Raw genomic sequence first — 21,597 nt, forward strand, 5'->3', positions numbered from 1 at the left:
ATTGAAACAAGTGTAAAGTCATTTCACAGTCCAAAACTTTTGACCTATTTGGTGGCCACGTGGTGGATTTTTCGATAACTGTTTTGACTTCAAACTATTTTATATTTGGGTAGTTTATAAGAGCAGCCGTTCAGCCACGTAGGCATTTTAAAAAAACAAAATTTTTTTTGTTTTAGACAGCCACTAAAAGTTTGGTAAGCTTAGAAAATGTTTCGTTTTCAATAGAATAAAACTTGCCTGATTCCGCCCAATGCCATTGAACGAATACATACACATTAAAGGGAATTTCATATAGTTTCAGATAAAAAAAAACATTACGAAATTTTGCGTTTTTCTTTGTAATCGCCAACTTAAAGTCGCTATGCCCTCGCTCACGTATGAAGCGCAGTGACCTAACAATGGAATGTCCTCAATTGTAGTCTACAATACTAGATCCCAAAAAAAGACAGTTATACCTGAAATAAAAAAAAACCAGAAAAAGGAAACTTGTGCACTGAATAGCCTTCATTTTTTGTCATATGAGTTTTCCCATTGTTAACGAGTTGTGCACTTATCCCATCAAATTATGTTATGTATGCACGCCTATCTGAGGGTCGTATATTATGGGTGATACTTCTAAGCAATTCAGTGTTTCGGGAATATACAAATGTATGTATACATCACATAAACCTACCTAAATCTCGCTCGGAGTTTGAGATCTTAGGTAGATCTTTAAAACAAAGAAATGGGTAAGTATATTTTTGTTAAGCATTAGCTGGTATTATTTTCCCGTAAAAACCCAGTTTCTTATTCTATGACAAGCGATATAATAAAACGCTTGGGCTAAGACTAAGTATATAAATACAGAACAAAGCTAAAAATTAATCATACCAAAGATGGAATGCATTGAAGTAAAACCAACTGCACTGCACCAAATTTTCCTATATCATCAACTCGTTATGGCTAGTTTTGAAGTTTGGCTAAAAAGCAAAGATGGAGAAACGGACAAAGCCATACTAAACCATATTTTGATTATAATTGAAAGAGATGTGGATGATTCAAAATTAAAAAAATACATCATCAAGCTAACTTATAATATTCGTAAGAGATGGGCATGTTGTTTTCGATCCACAAGTAGATTTATTGAGAAAAACTCTGAATGGTTATCAGAAAATCTGGATTTTACAAATTATATGCTTGATGTTGAGCCATGCACTTTTCGTGATATTCCTAAGCCGGGGGTTAGGTTGGCCGGGGAAGCCAACAAAAAACTTCTCTGAGTCATCTATGTGCACAAAAAAACGAAAAGCTAAGGAAATAATGAACAATGTCGACAATGATCAACTGTTAATGGCAGCGGAATTGAAATTACGATCATCAGGGAAAAGATATTCTGCAAAAATAATTGAGGAGTTGTCCACGGCATCACCATCAAGAGGCACTGCAATCCAAGTCCCCACTATCGGAAGAAAATAAGAAAAGTTTGTCACCAGATGAAGCAATTGTGATGATAATTGACTCAAATCTTTCAACATATGAATACTCCCTGATTCGGCAGCACACTTCAGAAGTTAACAGAAAAATATATCCTTCATATAACTGTTTAAAAGAATCAAAGAATTTATGCTATCCTGAAAAAAAATAGCCGTAACGGAAACCTATGCTGAAATTGAATGGCAGTCCCTAATTGATCACAGCTTACGAAGATTTTGTCTTGCACAGGAAGAGGTATTGCTGAGGTTAAAGAACTAAATGCAATTATAAAATGGGGATGTGATGGAGCTGAGCATAGCTGTTACAAACAACAATTTTCGGAACAATCGGACACTAGTATGTTTTTCATTTCACTAGTACTCCTTCAAATGTATAGAATGGTTGACAAGCGAAAAGTTATAGTTTGGAGTGATCCTGCTCCATCTTCCACGATATACTGCCGCCCGATAAAATTTATTTTTACAAAAGAAACACGATATGTAATTTCAAAGGAGGTGCAATCTGTCAAAGACCAAATTTCCAGTCTTCTTCCTACAACAATTCAAACAGATAACCCAAACTTACTGGTGAAATCAACGTCTGTGTAGTACATGATTGATGGCAAAGTTTGCAACGCTCTGTCGTCATATACATCATCACAAAAGTGCAACATATTTGGGACTTCTCCAAAAGATATGAACAATATGCGAGCCCTGTCAGAGCGAAATGTTGACAAAAGCATGCTTGCTTTCGGAATTTCCCCTTTACATTCTTGGATACGATGCATGCATAACCCCAGCGGGTTAGGGGATCAGAATATACCCGCGGTAGGTATGCCTGTCGTAAGAGGCGACTAAAATACCAGATTCAAGGGGATGTGTAGGCCACCTTTCAGGTTGCCAGCTCAATATATAGCTTCTCCAAACCCAATTGTCAACCTCACCTATCCGCGGCGAATCCTGTTTCACTAACAGACGAGGCTCTGGGGACCCCAAGCTCCTCATGGATCTTGGGGGTACGGAGGGAAGGAATGGCCTGAAGGTTTAATGTGGCCACATAAATCGTTCCCGAGATGGTCGGGCTAGCACCTTAATGGTGGTATGGTACCGGAGCGTACCGAATTTGTATCCGGCAAAGGACCATCACATCGATAAAACTCCCCAAAGCCTTCGGGGAGCAACCTTATCGCTACAACAACAACAACAACATGCATGGAATGTATGCTACACATCGCTTATCGAATGGAAATGAAGACCTGGTGTGTGCGGGGCTAGGAAAATAAGGAAAAGATGAAAAAGAAGAAAGGACATATCCAAAACAGATTAGGAAAGAAGTTGGTCTTTTGATTGATATGCCACAAAAAAGTCAAGAATTTGTAGTAACTTGGATTTGCTGCATAGATTGCTGATATCGTCAGGCCCCATTCATAAACAGTTTGCGGAAAACCCCCGGGTCAAAGCGGCGAGCATTAACGAGTGAAGTTATTGGCTTATTATCTGAACCAGAGCATGTCGACGATATTGACTCCGACTAACTTTATATCAGCTAAAATATTACTTTTTATTTATAAGTATGTATTTCGATTCGGTTTTTACAAATATATGTACCTATGTTGTGTTTGACTTTGAAAATAAAATTTTTGAAATATTAGTCAAAAGCCCCTAAGCTAAAGCTAAGAAATCTAAACAATTTTTATTTATATTCGCACTGGAAAATGCTTTTAAAGTAGCAAATATGATTATATGAAATTTCAGCTTATATGAGGGCAAGGAGAAAAAGTGGGTGGATCACGCCCATTTTTATTCTCAATTCAAATTTAGGAATCTGCAACCACACTGCAAAATTTCAAATGAATTGCTCCATTGGTTTGGCTGTTATTAATTTTGGCATCCTAAAAGTGAAAAAGTTACACTATGCGACGTTCAACGCACGTACGTACGAAGCCCGGAACGTAGAAATCAAAACAATTTTGATTTTTTCCGTAAGAACGTGTCAGCTGATCGCTCTCTCACTAGACAGAGTTGCCTAGTAAACTTTTGTGCGCTAATTTTTGACCGTTTGCAGTTCTATGCAAAAACACCTAATTAAAGTTTGAAATATTGTGAAAATTCGAAATAACTATGTAAAAGTGCAGATTATAAATATGTAATCTATTTATACTTATTTAATATTAATTCCAGCCTTTTACAACATCAGAAATTAAAATAGAAAAAGTTGATGGTTCCATTATTCTGTGTAAAAGGGGTACTGGACCCTAAAAATATATTTAAAAAATGCCACTAGGGTTGCAGAATTATTTTCGCACCCCCTAGGGAACTCTAGAGCACTTCTTTTTCTACTAGAAAATCGGTTCAGTACTTTTTTTCTGCGTAAAAAGGGTGCTGGACCCAAACAAAAATTTTCTTTAAAACCTATAAGGTTTGCAGAACTCTTCGAAACCCCTAGGGAACTCTAGAGCACTTCTTTTTCTACTAGAAAATCGGTTCAGAACATTTTTCTGCGTAAAAAGGATGCTGGACCCCAAAAAAAATTTTTTTTTTAAACCTATTAGGGTTGCAGAACTCTTTTCGCGCCCCCTAGGGAGCTCAAGAACTCTTCAAAATAAACCCAGAACTCCGAAAAAAAATTGGTGTGTTCCACTTTGGGATGCCAACTTCATGGGGGCCTTCATACATCATAATATGTGACCCGGCCTATGAAAAGGTGGCTTATGACTCAAAAAATAAATTTCGAGAAACAGCTTTTAAAGATATACAATACATTTCTTCAGTTTCTTAGTATTCTTTTTTTTTAGTCATAAGCCACCTTTTCATAGGCCGGGTCACATATATTGCTGACTCTTATCTCCGCAGTATTCTTGAAGTTAAAGATTTGGGTGTATACTTTGACACGAAGTTCTATTTTACTACTCACATTAGGCTCACAATTTCTAATGGACTTGCACAGCTTGCACTGAAAGAAAAAGACTGGTAAAAACAACCGAAATACGGGTCAATTCAACCGAAATGTCTGTTAATTTTAATCCATCGCAACAAGATGTTGAATGAACTGCGCACAAATCGTTGATTCGTAATTGACCGTTTTAGTAGTCAAATGAACAAAAAAAGTTGTTGCGACAGCTTTGTACGAAAGTACCTATGTTGCCATATAAATAAATAAATGTAAGGCGCGATAACCTCCAAAGAGATCTAAGGCCGAGCTTCTCTTCCAATTTGCGTCGTGCTCCTCCTGATTTTCCCTATATATTGGCCGTGTAGATCCCTGTTTTATGCCGACTCCGAACGGCATCTGCGAGGCAGATGAGTTTTCACTGAGAGCTTTTCATGGCAGAAATGCACTCGGAGCGCTTGCCAAACACTGCCAGGGACGACATCGCTTAGAAAAATTTTCTTCTAATTGAAAAACCCTATTTATAAAATTTTGATGTTGCTTTGCCCGTGGTGCGAACCCAGGGCATACGGTGTGACAGGCGGAGCACGCTACCATCCCACCACGGTGGCACTTACTAACCGAATGCCAATTGGGCTTACATCAAATATGCTGGCATACATTAAACATTATACACTTTATTATTTTGTTTTATTAAACGCACTTTCACCAAATTTTATATTTTATAATTTATTTAATTTATAGTTTTGAATAATGTTGGCAGATCCCGTGATTTTTGAGGAAAAATGTTATCTGTGCTTGTGACCTCTCAGTCACAGCGTATTTTATCCGTGACTGTGACTGTGACATAGGAAGAGGAAGAGCTACCCTTCAAGACGGTGGTTGGTGATAGTTCACGCACACATTCAAAGCCTTTTTTTGCTCTCCACTAACACATGTAACATTTGATACTGTTATCAAAATGACAGTGTCATATTTAATAAACTAAAAAATGCAAAAGGATTGGTTGGAACTGTATCATTGTGGTCTGCAATCAAGAGCAAACAAAAGGCGGCACGTCCGACGAGAGCCAGAATAACAAATTGACACTTGCATTGAATTGAGCAGTGCTACGAGCAGCTGTTGACACCTGCAACCATTGCTAAGTACTTTATGCAAATTTAGAATGTTATGCTGGATTTGTTATATAGTTTCTCTGATGATGAATTGCAGCGTGAAGCCAAACCGGAGGGGTGGAACGATTATATTAATGGTATTGTAAAGTCGGCACGTGTGTTAGCAAGTCGTTTGCCTGAACAAGAGGATTTCATACGTGATCTGGAAATGTTTCGTCTCAAAATGATATTGCGCTTATTACACGTATCTAGCTTCAATGGTAAAATGAATGCGCTAAATGAAATCAATATAGTGCTAAGCTCATATTCAACATCGTACACAACAACAACAACATTGTATGCCCGATGATGAAATGGATTGGTTGACAGCAGAGCGTAAGTACACGTAAACAATTTAATATAAAAATATTGGCTTTTTCATTGCGATTTTATTTGGTACTAGAATTATATCAAACTTTCTGATGTTTTGTGCTGGAAAGACGCCTTGCTCAGCTACAATATGTTGAAAAGCTGGAGAAGATAATACGATTTCTTATAAAAGAACACGCCTTAACACCTGAAGATTTGGATACAGTATGGCGTGCACAGAGTGGCAAACATGAGGCAATTGTTAAGAATGTACATGACCTTTTGGCGAAATTAGCTTGGGATTTTACGTCCGAACAATTAGATCATATGTTTGAATCATTCCAGGTAGATACAAACTTTCAACATATATGAATACAAAATTAATATTAATTGATAATAATAATCATAAAATTTTCACTATGTTTTCTAGCCTATAGTAGTATGACGGGCGCTAATAAGCGTCAGCGTGAACGGCTTCTCAAACTAATAAGGCGCCTTGCCGAGGACGATAAGAATGGTTTAAAGGCTAAAAAAGTGTTAAAGCTTTTTTGAACGTTTGCGCATAGCCAGGAAATACCGCCAGAAGTATTAGGTCAAGCATTACCAGCGTTTAATACGCGAAATTTGTTGCTTGTATGTTTAATCGCCCAGTCATGCTGCGCGCACTCAACAAACACTTAATCACCAACAAGTAATTGAACGTTTGCCAAATGATTATACTTTCATCATACTTGGTACGAACAGCTTAACTGCATATATGGATAAAATTCGCAACATGATTGCTGAAATGCCGAATGTTGAGCGGAACACTTTATGTATTGATGGACGTTATCCGCATAATATGCAATGAGCGTTTCGATTTTCTCAAGTTGTTGTTAAAGGATGGGCACCTGTGGTTGTGCGCCGAACAAGTAAGAGATTATTGCAATAGTTTTTCATCTATTAATAAAGGGGTTGTCAGTTATTAATTTTAAGATTTGGGTTGGTGTTGTTGTAGCAGGTTGTTGTTATTGTAGAGTACTCGTTATTTATAATTTGTAAAAACTATTGTATATATAATGAAAGGAATTAAACGTTTAATTTTCGCTTTTAGGTACATGATAAGGAGGCCAAGGAGGTGGATAATTAGGGGGGTTCACCGTCTTTTAAAACCCAATAAATCGCAACATCTGGACAAATATACATCAGCTGCTGGAAATCACGTCCATTCCGGCAGCACTAATAATCAATTCCTGTGACTCGGCATCACAGTCAATCCCGACAACTGATTTAATAATATATACATATTTTATAATATAATTTTGTGCAATTTGTATGCTTCTGTAATTTATCTATAACCCGTAACTATATTTAATCTGATTAATTGTTAAATTTGTAGACTACTAAATAAATAAATAAGTGGTAATTTTAAAACCCAATTTTTTGTTATCAAATTCTTTTTATTTTATCATAGTCAGCCTTTAGTTCAATTAACATTTAAATACAGGTACCAAAAATATTTTATGAAATAAAACTACAAAAATTGTATATATTCGTACATACAGAAAAAAAATTAAATATAAATACATATTCAATCAATCTTAGTAAAATATTTTTTTTGGATGCGTTTAATTTAAAAATGTTATACAAAACTTTGATTACTGTTTAAGAAGATAAGCATCTCAGTTTTTTTTTTCACTCAGTCGTGAGCGACGGTCACTAACTATTTGGCCTGCTTTCGAAAAAACTCTTTCACATGGAACAGAAGATGCTAGTGCACATAAATATTTCCTTGCCAAATCTGCTAGCTTAGGGTATTTATATTTATTTTCGCGCCACCACTGAAATGAATTGTTTGTTCTGGAAACTATTCCATCCTCTAAATACCGCTGCATTTCAATGATGCTTTTTGCTTCAGCACTACCTTTCGGTCTATTTTGGTTGGCACATTGATCGAAAGAGCTCCAAATGGAAAGAAAATATTCTGCAGGCTACACTCTCAGACGAGAAAGCCGATTCTGCCCTATACAGTTCCATAAGATTACTTTTCACAATTTTTTTACAATTTTCTGCAGCTAATTCATCCGTCAATGCTTATAATTTAAACCTAGGATCCAAAAATGTAGCTACAGAAAATGTGTTGCTTTTTTGGATATTGCCCAATCGTTCCCGAATACCATTTACAAAAATGTCTATAACCTTGCGCACAGGATCGGGCCAAACTTTTGTTAACAAATGCCTGTAAACGTCCTGAAGACCATTTGTAATTGGTATTACCAGGGATCCCGTACAATACGTTTCGCCACTTATGGTTACTGTAGCGTCTTTGAATGGTTGACATATTATACATAAATCTTTGACTATTTGCCATTCTTCACTGGACAAGGTTAAAAGGCTCCTGTTTAAAATAACTAGTGTACATTTTACTGCTTCCTCAAGCGCAGCAAATCGTTCCATCATTGCAAGAGTAGAGTTCCACCTAGTCTCAACTTGTTGAATCAGCTTCAACGGGTCCCTGCCACTGTTTCGTTGATAGCTCAGAAAAGCTTCGTTGGCTGAAGAACTTTTCTTAAAATAGGTAACTATACCTTTGATCTTATCGATTATTTCAGCAACTTCCGTTACACGCAAGCCATCTTTAACAATCAAATTCATTGTATGAGCCATACATCCAAAATGTTTCCAATTCAACTTTGTTGTAAGGGCACATTTTATGTTACTGGCGTTATCGGAAACAGAAAGCAAAATTTTTCTTTCTACATTCCAGTCACAGACAATCTTGTATATCGCGTTAGCTAAGTTTTCGGCCGTATGGTTAATATTGAGCTCTGAAGCCGACAATAGTATGGATTTCAGCTCAAACTCCGGTGATACAAAATGCGCTGTCACAGCAATGAAGCTACAAACATTTCTTGAAGTCCAACAATCCGTTGTAATACAAAATTGGTTGCCGCCTTGTATCATTCCTTGCATTTTATGTCTGCACTCTTCGTACAAAGCAGGAATCATGGTTTTGGAAACTACCCGTCTGCTTGGGAGTACGTACATAGGATTCAAAGATTTCACAAATTCCCTGAACCCTCTATCGTCTACAACGCTGAATGGTTGTAAGTCTATAGTAAATAACTGCAGAAGCTTGATATTCAAACCCTCTTTTGAAATTGGGCGATAGTTTTTTATAATTTTGCATTGTGTCATCCGTTTTGGTGCTGCACTGGAAGTTGATGGCTGCTCTTCGGTGATATCAATTTCGATAGGTTGAGGTTTATCCTGCAAATGGAAATGCATACATACACAGGGACACTAACAAAGCTTGGAAGTCGTTAAAATTTACCACAAGCTCTTCCAGTTGTACGGTCGGATGCCTCCGAATCATATGTCTCTTCAAATTACTTGTCGATGTTTTATAAGATATTTTGGTTTTGCAAATATTGCATGTGGCAAAAGAATGATCCACCTTTTCAAAAAACTGCCATAGGAAACTGGTTTTGGATTTTTTTAACGACATGTTTTATAAATAATAAATTTTTATAAAACTTTAAGCTTAAAGTGATACACTCCAAATCGCCCCAGTCCAGTCAATACGAGAATATTCAAAATGAAACGATTTTCAGAACGTAAGTAACAGACGTATTCACATCAATAGAAACCGTATTCAAAACGGAATGCAAAAAAAATATCCATTCTAAATACATATACATGCATGATTTTACATGGCGACTGCGCCATCTGCTGCTAATTAGTTGTAGCACAATTCACAGATTCGTTGACTCATGTGATTGAGATTATTGCCCCTATTACCGTTTACAACTCAACTTAGTTGGGTTGTAATTAAAACAACTCAACTTTAAGACAACTCAACTCCTGTTTGGTATTACGAATTACAACTTATTTCAGTTGAAATTGAATTGAGTTGCCAACTTCAGAAAGTGATGATTTGACAGATAAATAAACAGCTGATCAATTTGTGGCAGAAATTTAAGCATTTTCAAATGTGATTTTTTTATTAATATTATATGAAATCTATTTTATAATGACAAAAATGTTGGTGACTGACATGTCGCGAATACGGAAAACATTCGCGTGATCATTCCAATCCCTTGGAACTACCAAGCACCAAGTAAGAAAATGTTTAAGTGACAAATAATGAGTTTCATATGAAGTTATTTTGCAGATTTGAAAGGAAGCATTTTACTCAGTACTAAACAAAATTAAGGACCATTTCCGCATACGCGTTCGTATTTTAAAATTATGATTTTGGTGTTGGACTGGTTTTAGATATTATTGAGGAGCGTATTTGTGCGAAGTAGATTAAAACCCAAATAGAAAAAATTGTATTTTACTCAAATAGGATTCCCAGGAGTAGTGATAAGTATCAATGGGACTCGCATAATTTCACCTACTTTGACTGCATCCGAACTGCGGCCAGCCTCGTCCAACTATGGAATGTCGCTACATAAAGTCAAAAAGTTATTCAATGTAATTCGTTTAAACGTTGTTTTTTCTAGATATGTGTACAAAATTGGTGATTATTGTTTGATTAAAAAAGGTTTAACTACCGGCTTTAAATTGTTTGCTTTTTTTTTTGTAACGTTTTATAAGCCCGTGCACCATCTAACTCTTATCAAAGGTGGTATCAAAAGACGGGTTTCCATCTCCGTTTTTAGGATTCGAAAGCGGAAATTAAAAATGTTATTTCTTTCGAAAGATATTTACAAAGACCCACAAAATGGCCCAAGAGGGTCCGAAATATGAGGCCCGTTCCACAGTTTTTTTGCACAGAACATCTTTCTGCGTTGGCGGCCTTTGGCCGCGATTCGTAAAAATAACTCTGGTTGGGTCCAGCACCTATCTGCATTACTGTGTACAAAAAATCTGGCAAAATACAACAACCACATGAAATTAGATTTTATTAGAAATAAAATTTTTAATTTTTGTGGTAATTTTTTACGACAGCATGACACTAATACGTGTCCAAAAATATCGAGAGAGGTATTAAACGATGCGTCTTGACAACAGTATTAATAATCCAAAGGCAGAAAATAAAAATTTTAACTCGTTCAAAAGATATTAAACAAAAACCGAAAAAAGACAACAACATTACAACAACCACATGAAAATCGCCAACTTCAACTGCAAATATCTCCGGACAGAGATAAAATGTATCTTTGCCACCGGATTATTGTTCTCGAGATTAATTCGCGTGTTTTGACACCTCTCTCAATATTTTTGGACGCGTATTACCAGTGTCATGCTGTCGCAAAGAATTACAATTTTTGTTTTCGGATTCTTAAATCGGAGGTCGAAACGTGTCTTTTGATACCAACTTTGAACATTTTTGTAAAAAATTAGGTGGTGAACCGTCTTCTAAAACGTAAAATTTTTTCAAAACAACTGCAAAATTGCATGAGACAACTGCTAGTAAGCAGTTGTAAAATTTTGACGTCTTTGACAACTACACCAACACAAGGTTGTAAACGGCAATGCCACAAAAAGTTGTAAGACTAGACAACTCAACCGACATTTTTTTTGACAGGTTGAGTTGTAATCTGTAATACCAAATTGCGAAATTTCAACCCAACCAGAGTTGAGTTGTAAACGGTAATAGGGGCATATCATTAAACGTGATTGTGAACGAAGTGCAGATGCTATCACAGTCAGTCAGTCACAGCTATTCCTCAGAAGCAGTCACAGCGTTCAGCTGTGATCATTCAGTACCTGTGACAAAATCACAGGTACACGCATATTTGCCAACTCTAGAACGAAGTGCAGATGCTATCACAGTCAGTCAGTCACGGCTATTCCTCAGAAGCAGTCACAGCGTTCAGCTGTGATCATTCAGTACCTGTGACAAAATCACAGGTACCCGGATATTTGCCAACTCTAGTTTTGAACTTCGCTTTGCAAATAGAAATGAAACAAGTAGTTACAAAACTGATTCTCAATTCTTTCAGTTGCAGCTCAGCTCATTATCAATTTCTTCTATCGCAAGTAGTTGCTGTTGTTGTTGTTGTTGTAGCGATAAGGTTGCTCCCCGAAGGCTTTGGGCAGTGTCATCGATGTGATGGTCCTTTGCCGGATACAAATCCGGTACCATGGCACCATTAAGGTGCTAGCCCGACCATCTCGGGAACGATTTATGTGGCCACATTAAACCTTCAGGCCATTCCCTCCCTCCCTACCCCCAAATTCAATGAGGAGCTTGGGGTCGCCAGAGCCTCGTCTGTTAGTGAAACAGGATTCGCCGCGGATAGGTGAGGTTGACAATTGGGTTTGGAGAAGCTATATATTGCGCTGGCAACCTGAAGGGTTGCGCTACACAGCCCCTTGAATATGGTACTTTAGTCGCCTCTTACGACAGGCATACCTACCGCGGGTATATTCTGATCCCCTAACCCGCTGGGGGTCGCATGAAGTTGCCACACTTGATTGTTTCGAACAAAACTTGTGATATAAATGTTTGACATAACACTTTAAATAGAGAACTTGTAAGTTATAGAAAAGTAAAGAATCAAATCGCAGGAAGGTAATTCACCACTGGAGTAAGTCTACATGTAATTCGGCATGTTTAATTTTCGTAACACTTTAAGTTGAAAGGATTCCAAAACAACTCAAACTTGTATGCTGTCGGAAACATCAACATTAAAAAACGATGTTTTTTATTATCTTATTAAATTCGTTCGCTTGAGTAAAAATTCGTAAAAGCTTGAAAAAATGGTACTAACTTTGGAAAAATCCTGTTCGTTCAAACAAAACTTTTGCAACAAGAGGGCGCAATTTTGCATTTCGCTTGGAGGAGAAGTTGCAAAATTGTACCCGATAAATAGGTGTGCCGGTATCTCATAATTTTTTGCACAGTAAATTCAAAAAAAAGGGTTTTCGTTTTGTATTGATAACTGAAAAACTAGTTTTTTGTTGTTTTCCCATTTTGTGTGTTTTTTCGCTTTGGTGGTTTTCTTATTTTGGTATTTTTTTTTAAATAAGTGGCTCCATCGTCATAAGTACAAAGTAGAGAGCGCAGTGAGCGTAAAATTCTCTTTGAAATTTGCTCATGTATTGACTGTTGATCGCTATTGAAATGACCAGTGAGATCAGTTGTGTTAACCAGAAAAATCAGTTAGATTGAGCAGGAATCTGTCAATTTTACAGAATTTTGTTAACTTAAGAGCGACAATTGCTCTTCTGTTGAAATGACTAAACTAATTTGTCCGTTTGACAAAGAACTCGGTCGAAGTAACCGTAATTCGATCAATTTCACCGAATCTCCGTTAAGTCAACAACAACAGAACCGATTTGTTGATTTTACTAGCACCATTTCTTTCAGTGTATACATAAATACTCCCTACAGAAACCTACGTCGCTTTGAAATCTTTTTCGTTGGGTTGAGCTTGTTTACAATTCTAAAGTGTCCATCAGTAGAACCCTATCGGAGATAAACTGTTTCTCAAATTTTTGGATATTGATTTCTCTAACTCAAAACATGAATTTCATATGCATCCAAGAGGTGCGACTACTCACAAATCGTCATCAATGTCATCTAACGGGAGTTCAAATAAACTTGCAGTTTAAACAAGGGTGGACCAGAGAGAGAGAGAGGGGTGTTAGATGGTTCCACATTGCAATTGAATGGTTGGTGTCATGTGGGAACACATTGCAAACAGGACATACATTATGTGTGTCGGGGTTGATTATGGATATGTAAGGGTTTAACTCTGGTTTCTCTTCAGTTGTCGAATAATACATTATCCAGATCGAAGTTGAGCTAGAATGATGCGCGTATCCATGGGGAAATTACTTTCATCTTCTGCGAGTCCAGGATATTTAACTTTAAGGACGGGGTTCGCCAGGCAATTGCTGGCATAGATGTCTGAACCACATTTAATTTATGGCCTATGTGGTTTAATGTGGTCATATTAATCGTACCCGAGATGGTCGGGCTAGTACCTTAATGGCCCTACCGGAACGAGCCGGATCTATATCCGGCGAAAGATCACAAGCGATAACACTCCCCAAAACCTTCGGGGAGCGTATTTAACGTTAATACAACAACAAACGTAGAGGTATCGGTTTCGTATTATAATTGAAAGGATGGTTGGTTATGTAAGATATATATAGACATCGCGTACACCGGCACTGATTTTGAATTAACATGTAACAGTGCCAAGATCGAGATGGGTGAGTATTGACCGTGACATCATGGAAATTGTGTATTGGACCATAAAACCGGATTAGCGGGCGTGATTCGGCAATATAACTTAGCGGCTGGAAGAAGATGAGGGGCCTCCTCGTTTTTTTACGGATGAGTTCTAAGAAACCGCAATGGACTAGAGTTAGTGTAATGGCCGCACTAGGATCAAAAGACTCAAAAACTTGTTTAATAAACGTGCGTTTGTTGAGACTCGTTCTAATGGTGGGGAAATTAGTTTTGGTATGTAGAAATTAAGCAATGTGGCTTCTGCGGCTTTCGTTAAAACCTCCCACGGCAATCATTTTTTGCATCCCGATAAACTCCTTTGTAAAGATATCATAATCTAAATATTTGCATGCATTTAAAAAATAAATATCTACTTACCGCGCATTGAACGGTCTAACCCGAACAGCAACCTTTAATGATGACATCGTCAAAGTGTTTTGTTGACCAAATTCTTCTTTCCAAATAAACAAGTTCCCACTGATTTGTGTATTTGATAAAAGGAAGACATACGTGCATATGCACTGGTAGAGATAAGCTCTTAGTATTGTTTTATTTAACTCTCACATTCTAACATTTATGTAATTTGGGTTTATCATTTTTTCAATCTGACCTCAGCACTCTGCCTATAACAAACTTTTTTTTTAGTTAATTAACAAACTTTATTAGTTTGGTGGTTATTTTTATTATTTCTTTATAATTGCACTTTTGAAAATATTTTACTTTTCCTTTGTCATATTTTTATTATTTTCATATCTTCATTCTTCGTTTGTGCCCTTTTTGTATTGGCATTTCATTGCATTGAAGAACTCAATTTAGAAAACACGCAATAAGTTTTGAAAATTAATTAAAAAGTTAGCAAATCACATTATACACAGTTAAGCAATAGAAAAAATAAGCTTGTTAAAAAAAAATAATTTTATTTTTTAATTCATGCCACGTTACTGCGCTATTTATTTGCGTCCATCGCCACCCAGAAAATTCACTAAAACGAGTAGCGACGACATCCACGATGATTACTATGCCTCCAAATTTTAATTCCCATCTCCTATTCGTTTTTATGTTGAAGAGTGATTCATGGCGTCTGCTTCCCCACCCCATAATTGACAGAAGAAACGAAATTTTGGGTGATTTTTCCAAGCTCCACAATTTTATTTTGTTTGTTGTTTTGTGTTTTGCTTCGTCGTTCTATTTTCGAATTGCACCTTTTGAAAGAGATGCCAGCAGTATAAATATTGTAAATTTTTTAAAGCTATCGATAAAATAATTTAAGGCCAATTTACAAATATCTTTCATATGGCAGACGATTATTGCGTAAAGGTATATCTCCATCTAGAGCTTTAAGGGCGAATTAATGGTGACTTATAACCATAAAGCCATAACCAGATAAAACAGCTGATCACACCTACCTTATGGAAATCAATGTAATCGAGTTAGCGTTATGGTATGGAACCATTAATCGATTACATTGATTTCCATAAGGTAGGTTCGATCAGCTGTTTTATCTGGTAATGGCTTTATGGTTATAATTCACCATTAATTCGCCCTTTAAAGCGGAGTCATTAATGCCGTTTGTCGTATTGCTGTAGTCGTATCCCTAACGCAATCAGCTATTTATCGTTACGACGGTAAACCAAAACCCAATTGGTTGGCTACGATACGGTTACGACCTTAGTGGCACCAATAATCGATTGCATTGATTCCCATAAGGTTCGTCGAATCAGCTGTTATAAGATTACCGATACGGTTACCGATAAAGCACCAATGTCTGCAGCTTTAGGCTTTGTGCGAGTTTGCCTAAATTACGACCTAAATTAAGAAAAAACCTAAATCAGTAGAAAATGCCGGTAAGGCAGTGAAAAGAAAAAAATTAGATTTTTTTCAGGGTTGAATTTTATATAAGGTGCCTCGATTTTCAAACTTTTGTTGATTTGTAGGGGAAGAGGGGTCATAAAAATCAACAAAATGGATCCGCAGCTCTAGTTAACTCTTAGTTTATGAAATATAAGCGTTTAAATTTCCAAATTTAAAAACATTGCCACTTAAGTCCTGCGGATCGCACATGTCGATAGCGGTATCAAAAGACGGATATTTTGGTCAAGATTCAGAATCCGAAAGCAGAAACTATATTTTTTATCTCGTTTAAAAGTTATTCGCGGAAAACCAATCGGTACTATAGTCGCTTTTTTCGTTTCAATTAATGGCGTTATTATGTATAACGCAAAGCGACGCGAGGAGTCACTTTCACCCAAGTGAAACCAAATTCGTATCATATAAGACCATTCATTCACTTCAGTCACTCTCGGTGACTGCAGGTGATTGTCTTACGTTTTTTCGTATTATATGGCGACGCAAAGTGTCACGAACACTCATTTTTGCTGTCAAAATATTCACTTGCTTCTGGATCGCGTTTGCTTAACATTTCGTGAAAAAAAAAGATTGAAATTTTCCATAGACAGCCGATAAAGGTTATATTTAGAGCTTCATTCAATGTGGATGCATATTTCGTTAAATTTTACAGAAATACAAAAAAAGCGAAACCTATAAAAATTGTAGCCAAGGACCCAAACTGTTATTCCTTTTGTAATAAAAGTACTTCAGACAAAATTATTGGTGGTTCAATGTGGTAATATTAAATCGCTCCCGAGATGGCCGAACTTGTACTTTAATGGTGCTTGTTACCGGAACATACCGGATATATATCCGGTAAAGGACCATCAACATCAATAACACTTCCCGAAACCTTCGGGAGTTTCTTTATCGCTACAACAACAACAGCAATTTGTTATGGTTTTTCGATAACAAGTTTCTAGTTTTAGTAGGAAAAATTGTCGTGTCCCTACAGGTTTCAAATCCAGATATTTACGAGAATGGATTGGAAAAAAATTCATTTCATTTGGACCAACCCTATCTTAAGGGCGAATTAATGGTGACTTATAACCATAAAGCCATAACCAGATAAATCAGCTGATCGAACCTACCTTATGGAAAGGAATGTAATCGATTAATGGTGCCATACCATAACGCTAACGCCATAGCCAATCAATTGGTTTTTGGTTTCTCGCCATATCCATAACCTAAAAATATTTCAGTTGGTGAATTTAATAACTTTTTTTAGATTTTCTTCATTGTTTTGGATACGTTATGACTAAGATACTTATTTTTTGTGGAATATGTTTGTAATTTTTTGCGTTTTCATCATTTTTATGAAATTTTCACGATTTTTAGGTTAAGGCACCATTAATCGATCACATTGAGATGGTTATGGATATGAGTATGGTTACGACTATGGCGTTTGGGTTAAGGAAGTTTAATTTGGCTTTTAGTTATGGCGTCGCACTTTTATTCTTTTCTTAAAAAATAGAAGTTCGGATTTAACTTTTATTTTCGGCCTTATAAAATAAATGTCCGGATTTTATTTTTTTTTTGTGTGGATTACTTTTTTTTTTAATTTTCTTATAAATGATTCTACTGATTCCCGAACAACGTATTAAATTAAGCCTCAAAGGTGTATCTCAAATTATCTGTCTCATCGCCAAACATCGGTACAATTCAGGAACGGAACATCTTAACCCAGAAGAATTAAACAAGGGGTACCACAGGGTGGTGTCCTACCCTTGCTTCTGTTTAAATTCTACATATCGAAGCTCCTTTCGCCACCAGATAGAGCTACCATTCTATCCTACGCCAATGACTGCACGATAATGGCTACAGGTCCCGGGCCACCCATCGATGAGCTAGGTAATAAAATAAAGAACCATCTGCTTATTTACAACATGGAAGCGCCAAATGTCGACCATATTGAACATCCACGTCGATGGCATCACGCTACCGGCTGTCTTAATCTGCAGACATTGGTGCGTTATCGGTAACCGTATTGGTAACCTTATAACAGCTGATTCGACCAACGTTATGGGAATCAATGTAATCGATTATTGGTGCCGTATCGTAACGCTAAGGTCGTAACCGTATCGTAGCCAACCAATTGGTTTTTGGTTTTTCGCCATATCCATAACCTAAAAATATTTGAGTTGGTGAATTTAATAACTTTTTGTAGATTTTATTCATTGTTTTGGATACGTTATGACTAGGAGACTTATTTTTTGTGGAATATGTTTGTATTTTTTTGCGTTTTCTTCATTTTTTTGAAATTTTCACGATTTTTAGGTTAAGGCAGCATTAATTGATAACAATGTATCGTATAGGGTTAAGCTGGAGACATTGGTGCTTTATCGGTAAGCGTATCGGTAACCATATAACAGCTGATTCGGTTAACCTTATGGGAATCAATGCAATCGATTATTGGTGCCGCTAAGGTCGTAACCGTATCGTAGCCAACCAATTGGTTTTTGGTTTGCCGTCGTAACGATAAACAGCTGGTTACGTTAGGGATACGACTACAGCGATACGACAAACGGCACCAATGACTCCCGCTTTACGTTAGGGATACGACTACAGCGATACGACAAACGGCACCAATTACTCCGCTTTTACACCTAAAAATCTTAAGTGAGACGTTCGATCAGGATCTACATTTTGGTGAGCATGCAACCGCAATTATCCCTACAGTCCAGAGCCGTAATAAAATCCTCAATTCTCTTGCCGGCAGCACTTGTGGTAAAGACAAACACTCATTGCCACTTACAAAGCAATTGACCGGTCGAGTGCATGCTACGCGTCCCCGATACGGGCTGTATTCTTATGTCCCCAGAACACCATCTACATAATGAGGCGAGAGTACTCCCCCTTAGGAAGAGAAATGAAATGCTAACCAAACAGTTCCTGTTTAATACCCAGAAATCTGGGCATCCCAACAGACATCTGATTGGTGAGGCTACACTTCCCAGAGGCTTAAAGGGTCATCTCCGTAAGCATTATGAGGAAATACAGCTCCTGAGAACACACTCGAATGAAGCAAAAATGCACAAACAGGTCCTCAGTGATATCCACAAACAGGCGTCGGACCTCTATGCCAGGAATTGCCCGGCAAATCCAGTACTCAAAGAAAAATTCCCAGAACTGGCAGAGGAGGAACTCACTCTTCCTAGGGAAATGCGCGTCTCTCTAGCTAAACTTCGATCTGGGTACTGTAACAGGTTAAACTCTACGTAACCAGAATCAACCCCGACATACAACTTGAAAGAACATTGAGGGAATTTTATATTAATATAATAATGGTAATACCCTAGAACAGAGGTCTACTGCTAATACGCGTCCAAAAATATCGTGAGAGGTGTCAAACGAAAATAAAAATATTAACTCGTTCAAAAGTTATTAACGAAAAAACGAAACATGGCCCCGGGTCCCGCCGAAACCGGGGGTGGCATCCATAGTATTTTTGCGCAGAACACCTTTCTGTGTTGGTGGTCTTTGGACGCGCTTATAAAAAATTACTGAGGCCGGTCCACCAATGGGGTGGGATCAAAATTAAATGCGCGCAAAATCCCTTTGACCACAAAATTTTTTCAGTACACAACATTACAACAACCACATGAAAATTGCCAACTTCACTGCAAATATCTACGGACAGAGATAAACATTTTATTTTCCGTCTTTGAATTATTGTTGTCGAGGTCAATACGCGTCTTTTGACACCTCTCTCTATATTTTTGGACGCGTATTAGCAGTCGACCCCTGTTCTGGACGTTTACCAGAAATTTTGTTTGTCGTAAAAAATTTCAGCTTTTATATTATGAGAAAGAACAGGTTAACGTTACAAACAGTTTAGCGTTAACAACTGCAACGAGGCTGTGTCTGGGGAAGCTTGAGCGCAACCCATACGGCCATAGTGGTATGAGCTTCAAGGCGCATGGTACCAAAATTGCAGCTGTAGTGCAAGGCCGCAATAAAATCAACAAATCGCTTGCCGGCAGTTCTTGGGAAGAAGATAAAGAAACATACAAAATTCCACCGCTTATTTGCTACTCGTAGCCAGTTTAAGTACACACACTCGAAAGGCCTCGAATTTCCACGGAATTTTCCATATTTAAAACTATATATAAACTTTAGTTATGAAAAACAGCTCAATATAAAAGAGCATATTGAAAAATAAACAAGCAATTGTTTTTAATAACATTTAATTAAACAATCTATATTGCAATTTATACTGTTTTCACACAGACGGCTTATTGAATAATAAAGGCAGTTTTATACATTAAGACGCTTATTGAGCTCAATCTTCCCTACAAAATTCGAATCTATAATTATTTCATTAGTAGCTAATCGAATGCCTAATGAAGTCAAAAGCACAATGCAACTCTGTTGGGAGCGTCCGGTTTCTTAGTTTTTAGTGTGTTCAGTGCTTAAAAATGTCATTTGTCAAAGTAAATGTCATTGTCTGTATGGCGGAACGATACAAGGTGGCCGCATCGAAGAGCTGATTATAACCTTTTTTTAATTGATTTGATACATCAACTTCCGGCGCAGTACGATTTTGACATTTGTCCATCGAATTTACAAAAACAAAGTACATGCAATTCTTATTTATGTATGTAGGTATGTCACCATGCTGCCACCTTGTATCGTTTCGCCATGATTTTCTGTCATATAGCATTGTCATTTTATTCGATTGACATTTCATCCTTCATACTAATCGAGCAGTTACTTCTGTGTGAAAGCAAAAAATTTACGATTTCATTAGAAGGTGAAATGAGATCATTAAGTTTCTGTGTGAAAACAGTATTACACTGTTTTCTTTTTTTCACAATTGTCAGGTGTTTCGCTGCAATATTGCCAGCTCCTTGGAACGACATTATTCCGAAAAAATTGCACAGAAAAGTTTTCCTAAATAACAAAAGTAATAAGTGGCTATACTGGCTACGTATTGGGTTTGACAGTCGCAGTGAATACTTAGTGACTACGTAAGACGGCAAACGCGAATACGTAAGAAGTTATAAAATACGAATTCTGGGTGACTGTGAATGTGTGTGAATGCGACGCAAACATTCACGGTGACATACATAATAAAATGCTGAAAGTAGCCATATTGAACAGTCTGTCAGGCACCCTACAAGAAACGCTGATAGTTTTACTAATACACTCACACTTGTAATTGACAATGCTGATCCTGCGATGACGTAAACATTGATACTCAAATTTATGTATGTTCCTTTGATCGCTCACGCATGTCTGCATGTTCCCAACGACAGCCTATAATCATGAAAAAGGACTCAAACTGGGAAAGCTTCGGACACCTGGTACAGAACAAAAGAACATACAGCAGATACCATTATGCATGTGAGACAGATACATAGTTCTCATTCTTATGTATGCGAGAACAGTTTATCCGATTTAATCATATTGTCACTACTGACTGTCATTTGACAATCAAATGATTATCACGGTTGTTTTGTTATTTTTTAAATTCCGCCATTTTCAACCGACGAAAACCATATAAAAAATAAGTTTAAAAAATGAAAAAGAGAGCATTTCAAAGCTCCATGCTAAAAGAAAAAAATCGAAAATAATATTAAAAAATACCAAAAGCTGTCTGGGGCGCACTCAAAAAATTGATACGCGAAAAATAATAGTGGTTAGTGGTGATTCATTTAGATGTGTTTCCGCATGAGGAAAGCGCTATTCTGTTGTTTTGTTGTTTTCTGAATTTAAATTGAACATTCTGAA

General features: G+C 37.0%; 2 protein-coding genes and 1 long non-coding RNA gene across 4 annotated transcripts in view; 1 reads left to right on the forward strand and 2 right to left on the reverse strand.

Moving 5' to 3' along the window:
• Positions 1 to 15,185, reverse strand: part of Klp98A (kinesin-like protein 98A) — a 91,379-nt gene extending 76,194 nt beyond the window's left edge. For both annotated transcript variants that reach the window (XM_067761368.1, XM_067761366.1), the window contains exon 1: positions 14,356 to 15,185. In XM_067761368.1, the coding sequence (XP_067617469.1) occupies positions 14,356 to 14,402 (47 nt within the window). In that variant the 5' untranslated portion in view covers positions 14,403 to 15,185. The remainder of the gene's footprint in view (positions 1 to 14,355) is intronic.
• Positions 5,099 to 7,349, forward strand: LOC137243833 (uncharacterized). The gene is made up of 5 exons (XR_010950645.1): positions 5,099 to 5,486; positions 5,554 to 5,831; positions 5,899 to 6,149; positions 6,235 to 6,715; positions 6,898 to 7,349. It is a non-coding gene; the product is annotated as an uncharacterized lncRNA (long non-coding RNA).
• On the reverse strand, positions 7,878 to 9,426 carry LOC137250561 (E3 SUMO-protein ligase ZBED1-like). The gene is made up of 2 exons (XM_067783639.1): positions 9,118 to 9,426; positions 7,878 to 9,053 (listed from the first exon to the last, which is right to left on the reverse strand). Exons 1-2 carry the CDS (start codon positions 9,289 to 9,291, stop codon positions 7,878 to 7,880), a joined length of 1,350 nt encoding a protein of 449 aa, XP_067639740.1. The 5' UTR covers positions 9,292 to 9,426.
• Positions 15,186 to 21,597: the final 6,412 nt, after the last annotated feature.

Source organism: Eurosta solidaginis, chromosome 1 (assembly GCF_040869045.1).
Source record: "Eurosta solidaginis isolate ZX-2024a chromosome 1, ASM4086904v1, whole genome shotgun sequence".
NCBI classification, from domain to species: Eukaryota; Metazoa; Arthropoda; class Insecta; order Diptera; family Tephritidae; genus Eurosta; species Eurosta solidaginis.

Excerpts from the sequence above, each read along its gene's own strand:
- LOC137250561 (XM_067783639.1), bottom strand. The coding sequence starts at position 9,291 with ATGTCGTTAAAAAAATCCAAAACCAGTTTCCTATGGCAGTTTTTTGAA. Across the intron at positions 9,054-9,117 it reads TACAACTGGAAGAGCTTGTG|GATAAACCTCAACCTATCGA; the intron begins GTAAATTTTAAC and ends TTCCATTTGCAG.